The 17,125-nt window shown below is 37.8% G+C and overlaps 2 protein-coding genes across 2 annotated transcripts; both read right to left on the bottom strand.

The window, feature by feature from the left end:
* Nucleotides 1–1,538: 1,538 nt before the first annotated feature.
* On the bottom strand, nt 1,539–3,452 carry LOC128236100 (uncharacterized). The gene is made up of 3 exons (XM_052950953.1): nt 3,298–3,452; nt 2,869–3,029; nt 1,539–1,791 (listed from the first exon to the last, which is right to left on the bottom strand). The coding sequence occupies exons 1-3, from the start codon at nt 3,307–3,309 to the stop codon at nt 1,647–1,649; spliced, it is 318 nt and encodes a 105-aa protein (XP_052806913.1). The 5' UTR covers nt 3,310–3,452; the 3' UTR covers nt 1,539–1,646.
* A 6,688-nt stretch (nt 3,453–10,140) lies between these two features.
* On the bottom strand, nt 10,141–16,212 carry LOC128234516 (uncharacterized). The gene is made up of 7 exons (XM_052948773.1): nt 16,106–16,212; nt 15,933–16,008; nt 13,746–13,896; nt 12,780–12,948; nt 12,310–12,518; nt 11,763–11,926; nt 10,141–10,387 (listed from the first exon to the last, which is right to left on the bottom strand). Exons 1-7 carry the CDS (start codon nt 16,152–16,154, stop codon nt 10,243–10,245), a joined length of 963 nt encoding a protein of 320 aa, XP_052804733.1. The 5' UTR covers nt 16,155–16,212; the 3' UTR covers nt 10,141–10,242.
* Between the last annotated feature and the right edge of the window lie 913 nt (nt 16,213–17,125).

Genomic DNA, 17,125 nt, shown 5'->3' with positions numbered 1-17,125 from the left:
ATTGAGCTTCCTGGAGAATTCACACAACAATTTACAGATAGATCCGATATTTTTTACCCCACCCACACCTCAAAATGTGTCAACAAACTAGCGTGGCATTTACTCTTTATCTGGAAAACAAACATTTTAAAGCGAAACAGACTGGTCTCTGACAGTAAGATGACTAAATATTAACTTACTATAAAAACACACGTACATGCAGTCTTAAACTCAGAAAAATGGTTAAAATCCAATGAGTATCCACATTTGTTTTGCTAACACATTTGACCTTCCAAATTTTCATTCTTTAAATAGCGGCGTAGTAATTTGGTTATGATTTCATGTCCATCTTAAAATAAAAAGTGTTTTCATTATTTTTGGAACATATGTGCACTAATAAAACGTCATTGTTTACTGTTCATAAAGTTTTGCAATAAAAAACGAGCGAATATTAAGCTATAAGAATGAATAGCAGAGATCTATTTCTCAGCAAACCGAAAGTAGAAAAGTTGACAGCTATAATTATGCATGAGGGGCGCCCCACGGGTAGCGGAGTAAAGCCCACCCTTTTCAAAAAAGGGGGTAATTCAGAAATAAATAAAAAACAAATAAAACTCCGAAAATAAGCATAAAAGAAACAGAAAATTTGTTTATTTCAGTGTAAGATCGTATTTAATTTCACTCGTGATCATAAAAAAAACTACATTTTCACTCGTGGCTTCGCCACTCGTGAAAATATGTTTTTTTTATGACACTCGTGAAATAAAATACGATCTTACACTGAAATAAACAAATATCCTCTATTTATTTGGCTGATAAATAAATCGCCGAAAAGCATATAATACTACATGATATTTCACTGAAAGCATTAAATGTCATATTTTTAGATCAATTATATAATATCTTTACGTAATCCTAATAATAATAACAACAATACAACATACCTTCACTCATGTTTTTTTTTTTAAAATAATATCTCCTCTGCTATGTAATGATCATAGAATACTTCAGTGACAATCAATTTTAAAAAATAACACGATCGGACGATTTCTTTTGTGATGAACTTAGACTGTAAGATGTTATTTGAACGCAATTGAAAATTTGGGAGAACAGATGTCTCATTTCAATTATGAAATATTAACAATCGCTATATAAATACTAACACCCGTGGGCATTTTTGTACGATTACCAGACCTTCAGTTTATACCGCTATCAAAAGACAAGAACAATTTGTTCTGATACTGCGTTCTCTTACCATGGAAAACAGGTGAAATATGTTCATTGAACATAATTCGTTTTGATGCTGATGCTAAAGTCGTCCTCTCGAATGTTTTTACCTTATGTTACTCTTCCTCACTAAACCAAACACAGATATATCATGAGCAACACAAGTAGCAGCAACAACAGCAACAACAGCAACAACAACAACAATAACAACAACGATAACAACGATAATAACAACAAGAGCAGCAATAGCAACAACAACAGTAGCAACAACAATAACAACAACAACAACAACAACAACAACAACAACAACATTAACAACAACAACAACAACATTTAATCAGAGGAAACCGATATTTAATTAACGTGATCATAAACAAAATAAATCAATCAAAGTGATCCATTGTAAATAGGTGTTTAACCACAAGTGCTTAGTGATTGGATTATATGTGGACACACGGTGAAAGGTTGAAGTTCACGTCTTGGTTGTTTCCATACACTTCCCTCAGTATAGAATAGAGCGTAATGTCGTGGTTATAGATGTTGGTCTTACCGGCGTACTCAGTACTGCACGCCGTGGAACCACATCTGCATGTAATATATAATATATTAATGTCGTGTTTATAGATGTTGGTCTTACCGGCGTACTACGTGCTGCACGCCGTGGAACCACATATGCATGTAATATTGAATATACTGGGATGTCGTGGTTATAAATGTTGGTCATACCGGTGTACTCAGTGCTGTCGCTGTGGAACCACATCTGCATAAATTATAAAATATTTGCCTGCGTGTTATATAGAATATATAGTGATGCCGTGTTTATAGACATCCATTCTCCATGCGTACTATGTGCTGCACGCCGTGGAACCGAACCTGCATATAATACAGAATATAGTGGGATGTCGTGGTTAAAGACGCTCATCCTCTCGGCGCTCGCCATGATACACGCCGTGGAACCGCACCCGCATGCAGTTAAGTGCATGTAATTGTGAAATGTCGTGACTAATGATGTTGGTCTTCCAGGCGTACTCCGTGATGCACGTCGCGGAACCACACCTGTGCGTCATATAGAACACAACACGATGTTGTGATTGTATATAATGGTAATCCCGGGTTACTCCGTGCCGCAACAAGTTCAACCGCACCTGCATGAAATATAGAACACAGCACGATGCCATGCTTATAGATGCTGGTATTTCCAGTGGAATCGCACCAGCGCGAAATATAGAACACAACACGATGTCATGCTTATAGACGTTGGTATTTCCGGTGGAATCGCACCAGCGCGAAATATAGAACACAACACGAAATCATGCTTATAGATGTTGGTATTCCGGTGGAATCGCACCAGCGCGAATTATAGAGCACAACACGATGTCATGCTTATAAATGTTGGTATTTGCAGAGTATTCCGCGCTGCACGCCGTGAAAACGCACTAACATGATTTATAGAACATTGCGTGATATCGTGCTTATAGATGTTGGTATTCCCGGAATACTCCGCGCTACACGCCGTAGAACCACACGAACATGATTTATAGAACACTGCGTGATGTCGTGCTTATAGATGTTGGTATCGAATCGAGCATCAATGGAGCTGCCAAAGGTGTGCGTCAAGCATGCGTGAATAAGCGGAATTGCCATGGAAATACTTGTACGTACACGTTCATCTGAATTCCATTCACATTGGCGTTTGGCCCGCGTCGATCGGCGTTCATGAAGACGCTGCTCCCGACGGCAAAGTACTCCTCTTCCGTCTGCATGGCGTACTGTCCTGGCGCCCAGGCGTTATTCCCCTGAGCAGCTTTAAATGCGTTTGTTATCTGAAATAAAGGGAGGCTACTCGTTGGAAACATAGGACAGTGTGATCTAGTCGTAAAGATATTCACCCTTTATCCGCAAAACCTTGGGATTGAGTCTCACCATGGCTCAAAAAGGACATAAGTAATGCGTTTACGCAAGAATCCAACTATCTTACAGAGTCCTGCCTTTATTGTATTCGACAAATTTAAACATAAAACCTCTTCAACACACTGGACGAGAATTATACCTAAATGTGTTCTCTGAATTTTACAAGACACAATAGTTTACTCTAGTGAGCATCCATCCATCCAGTCCGTAGAGTTTAACCGTGTGAGCAAACTCGTGGACGAGAATGTTGGATCTGCCGTAACGGTATGGGTCATTGTCGTTACACAGGATGTTGTCGTCTAGGATTCCGGTCCGCTGGCCCCCTGCTCCCGCCAGTTTGAAATACTTCCGGCCGTCAACGGCTGTACACGAGGCACTGCACTGGCCGGCACAACCTGACGGGGCGGGAGAAACACTTATTAATAGTTAGATGACATGAAGTAATTTCTTAATGATTAAGAGTAGGCGGAGTGAGCTTAGCGAACGGAGCCACTCTAACTCATTCTGAAATAACCTCTAGTCATCTAACTGACTTAGAACCCAACCTCATTGGCTAATACATTGTCGACGCAAATTCTGACGCAGGGAATGTGTATCGGATGAGTGGCAGTAGGCGGACCTTTAAACACCCGCAAAAGTGGAAACTCTTAAAGTCTAGTACTTAATTATTGCCTATCTGCAATTTTATTGGCTAAAAATGTAGGTTGTATTTTAAGGAGAGATACTTACAACAGCGGCCTTTTCAGACATGTAATTCCTGATAGTTTAAAATAACGTTAGTAATGTGTAATACGTGTTACCAACTGTGGAAATCGATTACATTATTTTGAAAACAAGTACAATGTAAATGTGAATATGACTCATGTTTCTCAGCGATGAACAACTTTCAAAAAGTAAAAAGACGGATTGCAAACTCTTGATATCTTAAAACAATGTAAAGGACATACACGTATGGTCTTGTTCACAGCATCCGGCCGGGTTGGCGACGCTGTAATACTCGGGGAAGATAGTTATATGCTCCCAGGATGTGAAAATACCAACAGTAGCATGGGAGGCAAGGCGGTGGAATGTGGCGCTCGACATGTGACTCGTCATACGATGGATTATTTCAGCTCCCTGGAGTAGAGTGATTGATTAGTTGATTAATGAATGTGGTCAATTAATTGATGTGTTGGTTAATTGATATTTTTTGGCTTATGTGTCGGCATAATGAGTGAATTCTTGATATAATAAATCATTATGGATAAATGATTGATTGATAAAAAATAATTAATTAGTTGATTTATTTCTTGATTAATTGGTTGGTTCAATAAGTGAGTGAATGATTGATTGAATGAAAAATGAATGATTGATTGATAAATTAATTTGTTGATTGAACTGTTCATTATTTTGCCATGTATTTGAAACAAACACTTACTTTACTTTAGTCATTATTTGTTAGTTGGTAAAAAGAGGGAGTGAATGATTGTTTGAATGAAAAACGTATGACAAATTGCTTGGTTGATTGATTACTTGATTGATTGCTATATTGATGATCGATTCTTTATTTCGCACGATATTTGACATAAACACCTATATAACTTAAGTCATACCGTATCTAGGGCATGGTCGCTGACATGGGTTGTGGCGTCAACCCTGATCCTGTAGCCCCCAGGGTCGTTATGGTTGACGGCATTCTTGCTCACATATCGTGTCTTGTAGGAGGCACGCAATAGCCGTTGTAGGGAGGGATGTTGGTCAGTCCTGGATTGGACAAACCAAACAAAAGGTTAAAAGTATTACAATACACATACTCAGATTCGAGACGTTAGTGAAATTTGGTTCATAAACTCGTCGTCAGAATACTGTGTACTATTAAAGACTTCCCTAGTCCAACATTGTCTTGATAAACGTCAAGTTTGTCTAAGTCTGGATTTAATTTAAAACCTACAATAATCATAACTCTAGCATCATAAATGCAATGAATAAGCTGTTGGAATTTTGTTTCAGTACTCTTTTCGACAGACCTGCACATGGTGGTGACATATTTCTTACAGCGGTTGATTAACGAATTTACCACTTAACAAACTGTGTAGTTCACCTCAAAATACTCATTCAAAAAGAGAACAATATTTTGTTTTTAGAAAATAGCAAGGAATAACATTTCCGTGTCGACTATAAACAATCTCTTGAGATCATTTTAAGTAAGTACAACTTTCTAATGTGGGCGAATTATTGGTGCAGTTCATTGTATTTTCAGTGGATTTTACCCCGTAAGTTTGGCACGTTCTTAAAGTAAGCATTATACTATAAATCTTATCACACTTTTATGAAGATCTGTGGCCTGACTTTCTCTAGAATAAATTCCACTTAACTCATATTTATTTTTTCTCAAGTTATTCAAGAAAACCTCCATTTCCGGGCGAAAAGGAGTCCATAACGTGGGGCGTATTCACTAGCACCTTGAGTCTGAATTAAGAGATTTATTCTCAGAAAAGCAAAACCTTCATCTTGTTGTAAAAATGCTTTCATAGAATTAAAGATGATGTTGTACATATTACAAATGATCTGTGTTTCAATCAAACAAACATCTTTTGTGAATAAATGTAATATTTCAGATATTATGAATCAAATAAACTCGGTATCTTTCACAAGGACCATTCTCTTTGACCTTTATTCATCGTTTTTTGTATATTAAAACAATTGTATTAATTGTGGTAAATCTTATTTGGGAGTAAGAGTGCATCTTTAAGTAAATACGGATACAATGGCTATAGGTATTTAAGAACAGTTGCTTACGAATTAACTGGAATCACAACGCCGACGGGGTCCCACTCCAAGCCTTCTGGCACCGGCGGTGGAATACATCCAACATCTGCCAAAAAATGTCAATAACAGCAATGGTATTCATGTATTTTTGTGTGTAAGAGACATATTAAAGATAAGTTAGTAAAATAGTTTCAACTCACCACTGAAAATAACAGCAACGAGAATTATACCGAAAAGTGTTGTTGCCATCTTGGCGGTCGCAACTCTAATGTAAGATTGAAGTATGAATTTGAATAATAAATCTCATTTCGGTCACTGTGTACTTCATTTTATCTTGTGCTGCTATATGCTCCTTCACACATTGTCATACATTTTGAACGTGCACTGTCTGCCCCTTGTTTGTCAAGGAGTGTTATTCTAAATTGCAACTGAGATATCATCGTCGGTACTTCCTTCTGTTATGCACCAGTCAATTGTAACCACGCCCCCAGGTCCGGGGAATACCGGGGATAGCCGGGGAAATGGGTCGTGTTTTGACCTTTCATATCGCCCCGCAGTGCCGGGTGAATGCGGTGGTTTTGTCTTCGCGCAAAATATAGCGGGGAATTTGCCTTACCTAGGACTCCCTTCCCTGCAGGGCGGAGATTTTACCCGGGGTTGGCTGGACCGAAAGTCAAAGTCCCCGCCATTTTCCGGACCTGGGGGGGGGGGCGTGGTTACAATTGACTGGTGCATTACACTCCATACATACCGTGGGACAATTGACCGACAGAATCTCGTTTAAATGAATATGCATTAGGCAGGTTAGACAAGTCTTTTTTCCAATGAATTTGCATGTTACACTTAAATATTGTTCAATAACTTTATATTGTCAGTAGCATCCATGACCATGTGGTCTTGACTACTGTCAAATATTATTGTACTGAGAAGGCGGACCCGGTTCAACATCGGCAATCGACATACTATTTTCAACCGTAAATCATCTGGTACCAATGAAACTGCCTTATTAATTATTCATGATTACAAGATTTTCCAAGCCGAAGCATAGCGTAGTGTGTATCGGGGGTATCCGACGATGTTGCGATATATGTATGTAACAAAACTGAAACACAGTAAAACTGCGATCGCTCGAGGACGCCGGGGTCCGAGCTGAAACTTCGAGGGAACCGATGTTTCGAACGACCCGAGTTTCAATTTTCCAGTCTGTTATGAACTAGTGTATTCTTAGTTTGAAGTCGTCAAACCGAATGTTTACTACGATACCAATTATGTGTTTGCGTTGTGGAAATCGCTGATATGTTTAGAGGCTGTCGTATAATAAATGTAAAAGAAAAAAAAGTTATAAAGGAATAAATAGTTTATTTTTACAAAAAGCACATTATCTAAACAAGCAACATTTAAATATGACAGTACATATTACGGCATTTTTCAGAATTAAGTTTCGCAAAATCAAGGATTGATGATTGGCGCATCTTGTCTGTCTCGTGAAACTGTTTAAAGTCATAATTTAAATAAGTAAGGGAGCCATAAGATTTTGTGCATGATTTGTGTATTTGGGACTGGATATTGTGCTCGACTCCTCGACTTATTTCGGTTTCGATGCAGTGTCTGTATATTTTATATGAAAATAGAAGGAAAAATGTTCGGAACCAAGCTCCGACCTCGAGGGACGGCGGTTCTCGAACGACCGCCTGTTCGTTCGACCGCAGTTTTACTGTATTGTAAATGTCATTTTCCGTAACACAAGTCATGTGAAAAATATCGGTTTACAATGGAACTCCACCAGAAGGCGGGGTGGAGGTTGGGCATACTCAGTGAATCTAGGCAAACCGTATTTATTTTCATGGAGCTTTGTCAAAATTCTGAGGTAGAAGGCATCAAAACAGGTATCAGCATGGACTAATATAATAGCAAGTGCGTTCATTTTTGGATTTATATATTTAGGGAAGATTATTGTTCGCGTTTGGCGTTCACGAGTAACAAACAATTTTCCTTTTTATCATATGCCTAAACGTGGTATTAAAAGAAATTCAACTGCATTTTATTAGAAAAACGCACCAAACAGTAATTACTAGAAAAATCTTTTGGAAATGACGTCAGGTATTATGTCCTAGCCCTGTGCGCGCATTCTCGTTTACCAGAGTGATGATGCTATGCTTACCAAAGATTTATCATTATCAAATCTCTGATGAATGAGAATGTGTGCGCGTTGATGTTTGGATTGGATAGCACAACGGCTTAAATTTCATAACGGTGACAAATATCAGCGAAATGCCATTTCTATTTCACTGATAAATCTCAGTCTATAAACCACTGGAAAGCATATGATAAATAGAGCATATTTGTTACATTTCGGTGTAGGATCGAAATTCATTTCACTGAGTGATTACAAAAACAATATATTTTTGGATTACGAGTGAATTGATTTTGATCTTACACCGAAAATTTAAAACTTTGTCTTTTTCTTTATACTGCAACATAAGAGATATGTCACTGTTTTTGTCGTTAATTGGAAAAACGAGTGGTAAATATCGTGATAATGATAATTTAAAAAAAATGTCAGCTTGGAACATTGAACGCTACATTACTTCTGTTCAGCAATACGGAGACCAAATTATATAAGAGCAAAACAACAGCAGTGAAAATAAATGATATTTCACCGACAAGTATTACAGAAAAAGATCATATTTGTTGATTTCAGATTCGCCACATGTGAAATTTCGCCACATGTGAAATAAATTACGATCTGAAATTACACTTGTCGCTATTTATTGAATGCAATGACCAAATAACACTTGTCGCCATTTACTGAATGCATTGACCAAATAACACTTGTCGCCATTTACTGAATGCATTTACCAAATAACACTTGTCGCCATTTACTGAATGCATTGACCAAATAACACTTGTCGCCATCTACTGAATGCATTGACCAAATAACACTTGTCGCCATCTACTGAATGCATTGACCAAATATCACTTGTCGCCATCTACTGAATGCATTGACCAAATAACACTTGTCGCCATTTACTGAATGCATTGACCAAATAACACTTTTCGCCATTTACTGAATGCATTGACCAAAGAACACTTGTCGCCATTTACTGAATGCATTGACTAAAGAACACTTGTCGCCATTTACTGAATGCATTGACCAAATAACACGTGTCGCCATTTACTGAATGCATTGACCAAATAACACTTGTCGCCATCTACTGAATGCATTGACCAAATATGCATTGACCAAATTACACTTGTCACCATCTACTGAATGCATTGACCAAAGTACACTTGTCGCCATCTACTGAATGCATTGACCAAAGAACACTTGTCGCCATCTACTGAATGCATTGACCAAATAACACTTGTCGCCATCTACTGAATGCATTGACCAAATAACACTTGTCGCCATCTACTGAATGCATTGACCAAATAACACTTGTCGCCATCTACTGAATGCATTGACCAAATATCACTTGTCGCCATCTACTGAATGCATTGACCCAATAACACTTGTCGCCATTTACTGAATGCATTGACCAAAGAACACTTGTCGCCATTTACTGAATGCACTGACCAAAGAACACTTGTCGCCATTTACTGAATGCATTGACCAAATAACACGTGTCGCCATTTACTGAATGCATTGACCAAATAACACTTGTCGCCATCTACTGAATGCATTGACCAAATATGCATTGACCAAATAACACTTGCCACCATCTACTGAATGCATTGACCAAAGAACACTTGTCGCCATCTACTGAATGCATTGACCAAAGAACACTTGTCGCCATCTACTGAATGCATTGACCAAATAACACTTGTCGCCATCTACTGAATGCATTGACCAAATAACACTTGTCGCCATCTACTAAATCTACATCTAAAATAATTTTTCAAGTTTTAAAGTTTGTTTTATAATACATGGACGTTAAACACATTCACTGTCAGAGATAAGTCTTGTTTTTCACCTAACAATGGTACACAAGTGAAATACACGTTTGATTGAATTCGTTATTCATACATATATGGCCTTCATTGAACTTGATATGATTCGGTGTTAAAGCAGAAGTCTTCCTCTCAAATCTGTTTATTTCAATTTTACTATATTTCACATAACCAAACGCAATCAGCTATCACAAGTCAATTCTAAGAAGACAATAACAACAACAGCAACATATGTACCACGAAGAGCAACAGCAATAACAACAACAGCAACATATGTACCACGAAGAGCAACAGCAATAACAAAAACGCTTAATCAGTCGAAATTTAAATTTAATTGACGGGTTCATAAACAAAATGAACCATATGACTGTAATACAACACATTGTTAAATTCCAAACAAATTCATAAGTGTGCTTAGTAAAAGGGTTAAATCCGGACGCACGGTGATAGGTTGTAGGTTATGTCTTGGTTGTTTCCATAGACCTCTATCAATATAGAATAGAGCGTGATGTCGTGGTTATAGATGTTCGTCTTACCGGCGTACTCCGTGCTGCACGCCGTGGAACCGCACCTGAATATAATACAGAATATAATAATGTCGTGGTTATAGATGTTAGTCTTACCGGCGTACTCCGTGCTGCACGCCGTTGAACCGCACCTGAATATCATACAGAATATAACGATGTCGTGGTTAAAGATGTTGGTTTTACTGCGTACTCAGTGCTGCACGCCGAAGAACCGCATCTGCGTGTAATATAGAATATAGTGATGTCGTGGTTAAAGATGTTGGTCTTACTGCGTACTCAGTGCTGCACGCCGAAGAACCGCATCTGCGTGTAATATAGAATATAGTGATGTCGTGGTTAAAGACGTTGGTCTTGCTGGCGTACTCAGTGCTGCACGCCGAAGAACCGCATCTGCGTGTAATATAGAACATAGTGATGTCCTGGTTAAAGATGTTGGTCTTGCTGGTGTACTCAGTGCTGCACGCCGAAGAACCGCATCTGCATGTAATATAGAACATAGTGATGTCGTGGTTAAAGATGTTGGTCTTACTGGCGAACTTCGTGCTTCACGCCGTAGATTCGCACCTGAATATAATACAGAATACAGCGTGATGTCGCGGTCATCTTTCCGGCATACTTCGTGATGCACGTGGCTATAACTCTTAACTATTGGGTTAAACTGCAGCTCGTTAAAAATATTAGTCTGAGATGTACCTTGAATTAGCATTTTTTTACATTGTTCTTTCTCATAATTATATGGCTGTACAGCGAGCGAAGCGTGAAAAATAAACGGCTAACATTTAGCCGAACGATTGAATGTACAAAATTAAACGAAATATCATCTCGCATAGAACAATGCAGTATTTTGGGTCCTAGGTCGTATTCAATATACAACTTAAGTAAATCTTATGGTCACACATCATTGACACTATTCACTGTATGGGACCGTTATTTATATAGAGCAATCCGATTAGCTACATCGTTCTTAGATTCAATTAAGGCCGATAGTGAATACAACCCCAGACCGAATTTTTCGATTCGGTAGAGCGAGGGATAATATTATATGTATTTTTACTGTTAAGAAATTTAAACCCGCTATCACTTCAAAATCAAACGTCTCACAGGGCTTGGTCACAATTTCAAAAATGTCATTTTCGAAACGACGTTCGCATACAAAATAGGGGTCTTTTCTGCACAAACTATCATTTACTTTCATTTTGTGTCACTTTTAAGCATATATTAGAAGGAAAAAAATGTTTGTTTCGGTATAACATCGCAATTATATTAATTATTCATGCCTGATTGATAGGGCCTGATGTCTAGTACGAATCAAAGCACCGACAGTGCTGCCAAATGTATACATCCAGCATGTATGAAATATCATAATTTGTATAGCAGGCATGAATTAGTAGAATTGTAACGGTAAGAGCATGCACGCACGTGTTTATCTGCAATCCCCCGTGCACATTAGTGTCGGGCCCGAGGCGATCAGCGTTCATGAAGACGCTGCTTCCGACGGCGAAGTACTCCTCTTCCGTCTGCATGGCGTATTGTCCTGGAGCCCAGGCGTGGTTTCCCTTAGCGGCGTTAAACGCAATTGTTATCTGAAAGAAGGGAGATAACCCGTTGGCAACATGGGCCAGAATGATCTAGTGGTATAGGTAAACGCCCTCTATTCATGAAGCCATAAGATCGAGTCCCAACTCGGCTCTAAAAGGACACCCGTATTGTCCCCAAGCAATAATCCAACAAGAGCGAGATTTATATCAGACTTCATAATCGAGCTAGTTTTCACGCACAAGTTCCTATATAAAACGTCCTGCCCAAACTGCATTTTATTTGAGTTTGACGACGGTGAGAAATGGCGAAAACTCAGAAATAGTAGTACTGAACCGAATGCTAAACTAAATTTTCCCCCACAAACAGGAGGATAATTGAAAAAAAAAATAGTTTCTCTGACCTAAATTTATCAAGGGACCATATTTACTCTTGTGTGCATCCATCCATCCAGTCCGTGGAGTTTAACCGTGTGAGCAAACTCGTGGACGAGAATATTGGCTTTGCCGTGGTAAGGGTCCGCGCTGTTACACAAAATGTTGTCATCAAGGATCCCGGTCCGCTGGCCGCCGGCTCCCGCCAGTTTGAAGTACTTCCGGCCGTCAAACGTACAGGACGTCCTACACTGCCCGGCACAACCTGCACGTGTTTCAGACATGCAATTCCTGACAGATTAAAATTACGTGAGTAACAATGTGAAATACAACGTGTTTACAACCAGTAGAAATCGAGTACAGTATTGTGGAAACAAGTATATGTAAATTAGACTCGTGATTTTTAGCGATGAACCACCTTCAAAAAGTGGGCAGAGGGATTGCATACTCTCACACAAAATCACATTTAGTAAGGAGTATTAATAGACATTCTTGGTCATATCTAAAAACAATATAAAGGACATACACGTATGGTCTTGTTCACAGCATCCGGCCGGGTTGGCAACGCTGTAATACTCGGGGAAGATAGTTATATGCTCCCAGGATGTGAAAATACCGACAGTAGCATGGGAGGCAAGGCGGTTGAATGTGGTACTCGACATGTGACTCGTCATACGGTGGATTATTTCAGCCCCCTGGAGAAGAAGGATTAGTTGGTTGGTTAATGAATATTGTCTATTTATTGATGTGTTTGTTTATTGTTATATGTTGGCTTATGTGTCGGCAGGATGAATGCATTCTTGATTTAATAAATGGATGTAAGAATGATTGATAAAAAAAATAATTGAATAGTTGATTGATCAATAAATTGATTTGTTGATTGCACTATCCATAATTTTGCAGGATATTGGAGACTATAAGTAGCTTCCATGGTCGAGAGCGTAAGATAGCTTTACCCCAACCCGAGCGTAGGGTGTTTTGCGGAAACGCGGTTAAAAAAACAAAATAAAGTTAAAATGTATTTTTTTGCTGGAACAATTTTGTGCGTACTAAAATAATTTGCGTATAAATATGTGACATTTCAAGCTTGTCATGGACATGCGCGCAGTGATTCGGATTATGTAAATAGTCAGATCTTTCTTTAAATAGTTCTGAAGAGAGTGCAGCATTATTTATTGAATGCGGCGTGAAAACATTTTTGGTGCCATTTGAAGCGAGAAATAATTAATTTTGATTTTAAGTATTGCCACAAGGCAAAGTTTCCTTGATGCTACCGACGACGGTCTTCAACAAGGGAGGTAATTGTATGATCACTTACTTTGGTCATGATATGTTGGTTTGTAAAATGAGGGAGTGAATGATTGTTCGAATGAGTAATGTATGACTGATTGACAGATTGCTTGGTTGATTGGTTACTTGATTGATTGATATATGAATAATCGAATTATTTCTTCACATAATATTGGACATAAACACTTTACTTCAGTCATACTGTATCTAAGGCATGGTCGCTGACATAGGTTGTGGCGTCCACCCTGATCCTGTAGCCCCCAGGGTCGTTATGGTTAATGGCATTCTTGCTCACGTACCGGGTCTTGTAAGAGGCACGCAACAGCCGTTGTAGGGAGGAATAATTGTCTGTCCTTAATTGGAGACACCAAACAAAAGCTTAAAAGTATTACAGTACACACACGTTTACTTTTGGGTGCAAGATAATGCATACGTTACTGAACGTTAATGCCAGCAAATTCATATTTCAACGAACTTTGTATAAATTATACATTACTAAGAAGTCCTCGTGTAAGTATATTCGTATGTTTTGCTCATTTCCAGTTCAACTGATGCTCTGTCTTATTTTCATAGCCACAAATTACTCTTACTTAAAAGGATACTATATAGAGGATAATTTTTTGTTTTCGAGTAAGGTAGTTGTAGAGTTTGTCTTTCACCACAGAAATTGAATAAACTATCGTTGAATGGTGCACAGTTTTCAGCATTTACGGGTGGGGTAAGATTTTCACATTGCATGTTGATTTTCTGGCCATTTTTTTGCCAGTGTCATAATTATGCAGAGTGATGGGGCTTTAGCGGCGAGTGATTATTGAGGTCGGTTTTTGGCGAACTATTGATAAGATACTGAAACATTATTTGTGCTTTTCCACTGACATCGCAGAATAGAAAAGAAGTTAGTTTTAGCGGTTCCATGACCAACTGATTGAAGATTACGTGGTCTACTATCCTAATAAACTAAAATTTACACGACATCTTGTTATTGCATCGATTTGTAAGCAAGTGACATGATAAATAACGACATTACACTGAAAAACAATTATCCTTAATATTTTCACCGAGTGAGCACCAAGAGCTATATTATACGAGTGGCGTACTCCACAATTCGCCATTTTTAGTCGGAGTCTCACACTCAAAACGTTAGTGACTGTCAGGGGCGTAGCTAGGGCCTAAAACACTTGAAGGCCCGATTATTCTATGTGACTTTTGGGACTTTTATATGCACATTATACACACTCATTAGTAATTGTAATGCTTACAATAAAAACAAGCAATACACCCTGCACGTACATGTAGTTTGATTAAACACCAAACTTGCCAGGGTTAAAAAATATGTTCAAACTGTTTGAGTAGCTATTATTTTTAAATGCATACTTGGGTTATTTAAATTTTATCATTTTTCATAAAAGTTGTAGGCCCAAGGCTACAACGCCTATATGTAGCTACGCCACTGACTGTGGGCCCATTAATAATCGTCGCCAGAATGTGGTATACAACTCAAAGTTTCCCTAGTTTCCCTAATATCATCTTATCAACGAGTGTACGACAAAATTGTAAGCTCATAAAATGAGTGTCACAAAATGAATTGAAATCAAATGAAATTGCCTAACTGACCAAGTTTTGAAACAGATTTTGCATAATTGAAAAGTGACCTTACGATAAGTACGATGATAAGAAGGCCCCATGTATGCCTATTAAGTTTAAAACCATCATTTTCACTATGAATACTGATAAACTGCGGTGTGACCTAATGTGGACCTACAATAATTATAACTCTAGCATCATAAACACAATCAATAAGCTATTGATCTTTGCTTTCACTGATCTTTTACACTGACCAACATTTATAATCAAACTATCGCCTTTTTATATATCATTTTAAAGAAAGAAAAAAAGAATTCTGTTAATGTCAGAAAATAGATACATCAAGCCCACTAAAATATCGTTTGACAACAATATACATGTAGTTATGTCCGACATGGAGTCTTTAAAAAGGAAGTTAAAGAAACATAATTTTATCGCGGTCTTTAATATATTTCAATTATTAATTAGTAGGTATATATTTTCTCATTTGTTTCAAATCATTTTTTTTATAATTAATTTTAATTTTCTTAAGTGGGATGTCTTTTAGTACAGTACACTGCCGTTTCAGTAGAATTTACTAAGTAGGTTTGTCACGTGAGTTTCTTCTTAAAGTAAGCCTATATTGTAATTTTTGTCATTATAATTTTTAGATCAGTGGTCTTACTTTATCCTGAATAATTTTTACATTCAAAATATTTCGTATCTCTCAAGTTTTCAAAGAAGAACCTCAATTTCCGGGGCGAAAAGGTGTCCATTACCAGTAAACGTAACAGCTTAATAGGTATGTTTACGAAGAGGTGCTTACGAATTGAGTGGAATCACAACGCTGACGGGGTCCCACTCCAAGCCTTCTGGCACCGGCGGCGGAATACATCCAACATCTGCCCAAAACAGTAACAACAACAGCAATGGTCATCATGTATTTTTGTGTGTAACAGACACATTAAAGATAAGTTCAGTAAAAAAGTTTCAACTCACCACTGAAAATAACAGCAACGAGAATGAGACCGAAACGTATTGTTGCCATCTTGGCGGTCGCGACTCATTTAAACACAGAAGTCTCAATCTGTAATTATTCTCATTTCGGTCACTGTGTACATTTGATCTTGTGCTACTATTTGATCCTAAAGATAGTGACATAATCTTTGAACGTGACCTTTATGCACTTTGTGTGTCATGGAGTGTTATTCAAAAATTGCCAATACAGCATAATATCACGGACCTATAAACCGATAATATGTAATATATAACGAAACTGAAGTATTACAAATTGCATTTTCAGCAACGCAAGACATATAAAAATATATCAGTTTACCATTGAACTCCACCAGAAGGCGGTCGGGGAATGGGAAAACTCCTGGGAAAGGATTTAAGCAAGTTTAATTTATTTTCATGCAGGTTTGTCAAAATCATGCTGGTCGAAGGCATCTAAACATGAGTTAGGAATTTGAAACCCGGCAATTACCCCCCATCTTTCAGCAACTACACGTTACCTTAAGTTAAAATATTGTCTATAACGACCCAGGGGCTACAGTAGCACCTCCAATCAATCAAACAATCGATCGATCAATCAATCAATCAATCAAATTATCTATAACCACATGATTGTTGGACGTTTTATTATATTTAAATTAAGCCAATTAGAATTAGTGATTCAAACGAAAATTGTATAAAAGAGGAAACCAGGAGAATCCCTATCGCATTACATACAACAAGTATTTTGTATGGTACAGAGTAAAGGCAACAACTTGAATTGTAAAGTTTATTTTACAAAAAATCAGTATTGGCTTCCCTGAGTGTGTCTGTATATAGATTTCTTTTACATTCGAACGCTTTATGTTTAAAAATAATGTGAAGAAAATAACTTAAACGTTAAATAAACTCGCTCATATTTTTGGAAATGCACTGTTTTGTATGACAAAATAAAATGTGCCAAATCATTAGGAGTGTTAAATCTAAGATACCAAAAGCTGGAACCATTCGTCAAATGTTAATATT

Source organism: Mya arenaria, chromosome 5 (genome assembly GCF_026914265.1).
Source record: "Mya arenaria isolate MELC-2E11 chromosome 5, ASM2691426v1".
NCBI lineage: Eukaryota > Metazoa > Mollusca > Bivalvia > Myida > Myidae > Mya > Mya arenaria.
The sequence above is the reverse complement of the archived record's forward strand: the minus strand, read 5'-3'. Positions and strand labels throughout refer to the sequence as shown.

Coding starts and splice junctions, on each gene's coding strand:
- LOC128236100 (XM_052950953.1), bottom strand. Junction 1,792..2,868: donor AATGGAATTCAGATGAACGT/GTACGTACAAGT, acceptor TATTACATGCAG/ATGTGGTTCCACGGCGTGCA.
- LOC128234516 (XM_052948773.1), bottom strand. CDS start 16,154: ATGGCAACAATACGTTTCGGTCTCATTCTCGTTGCTGTTATTTTCAGT. Junction 13,897..15,932: donor GTTGTGATTCCACTCAATTC/GTAAGCACCTCT, acceptor TCTCCAATTAAG/GACAGACAATTATTCCTCCC. Junction 12,519..12,779: donor CTGTGAACAAGACCATACGT/GTATGTCCTTTA, acceptor AAACACGTGCAG/GTTGTGCCGGGCAGTGTAGG.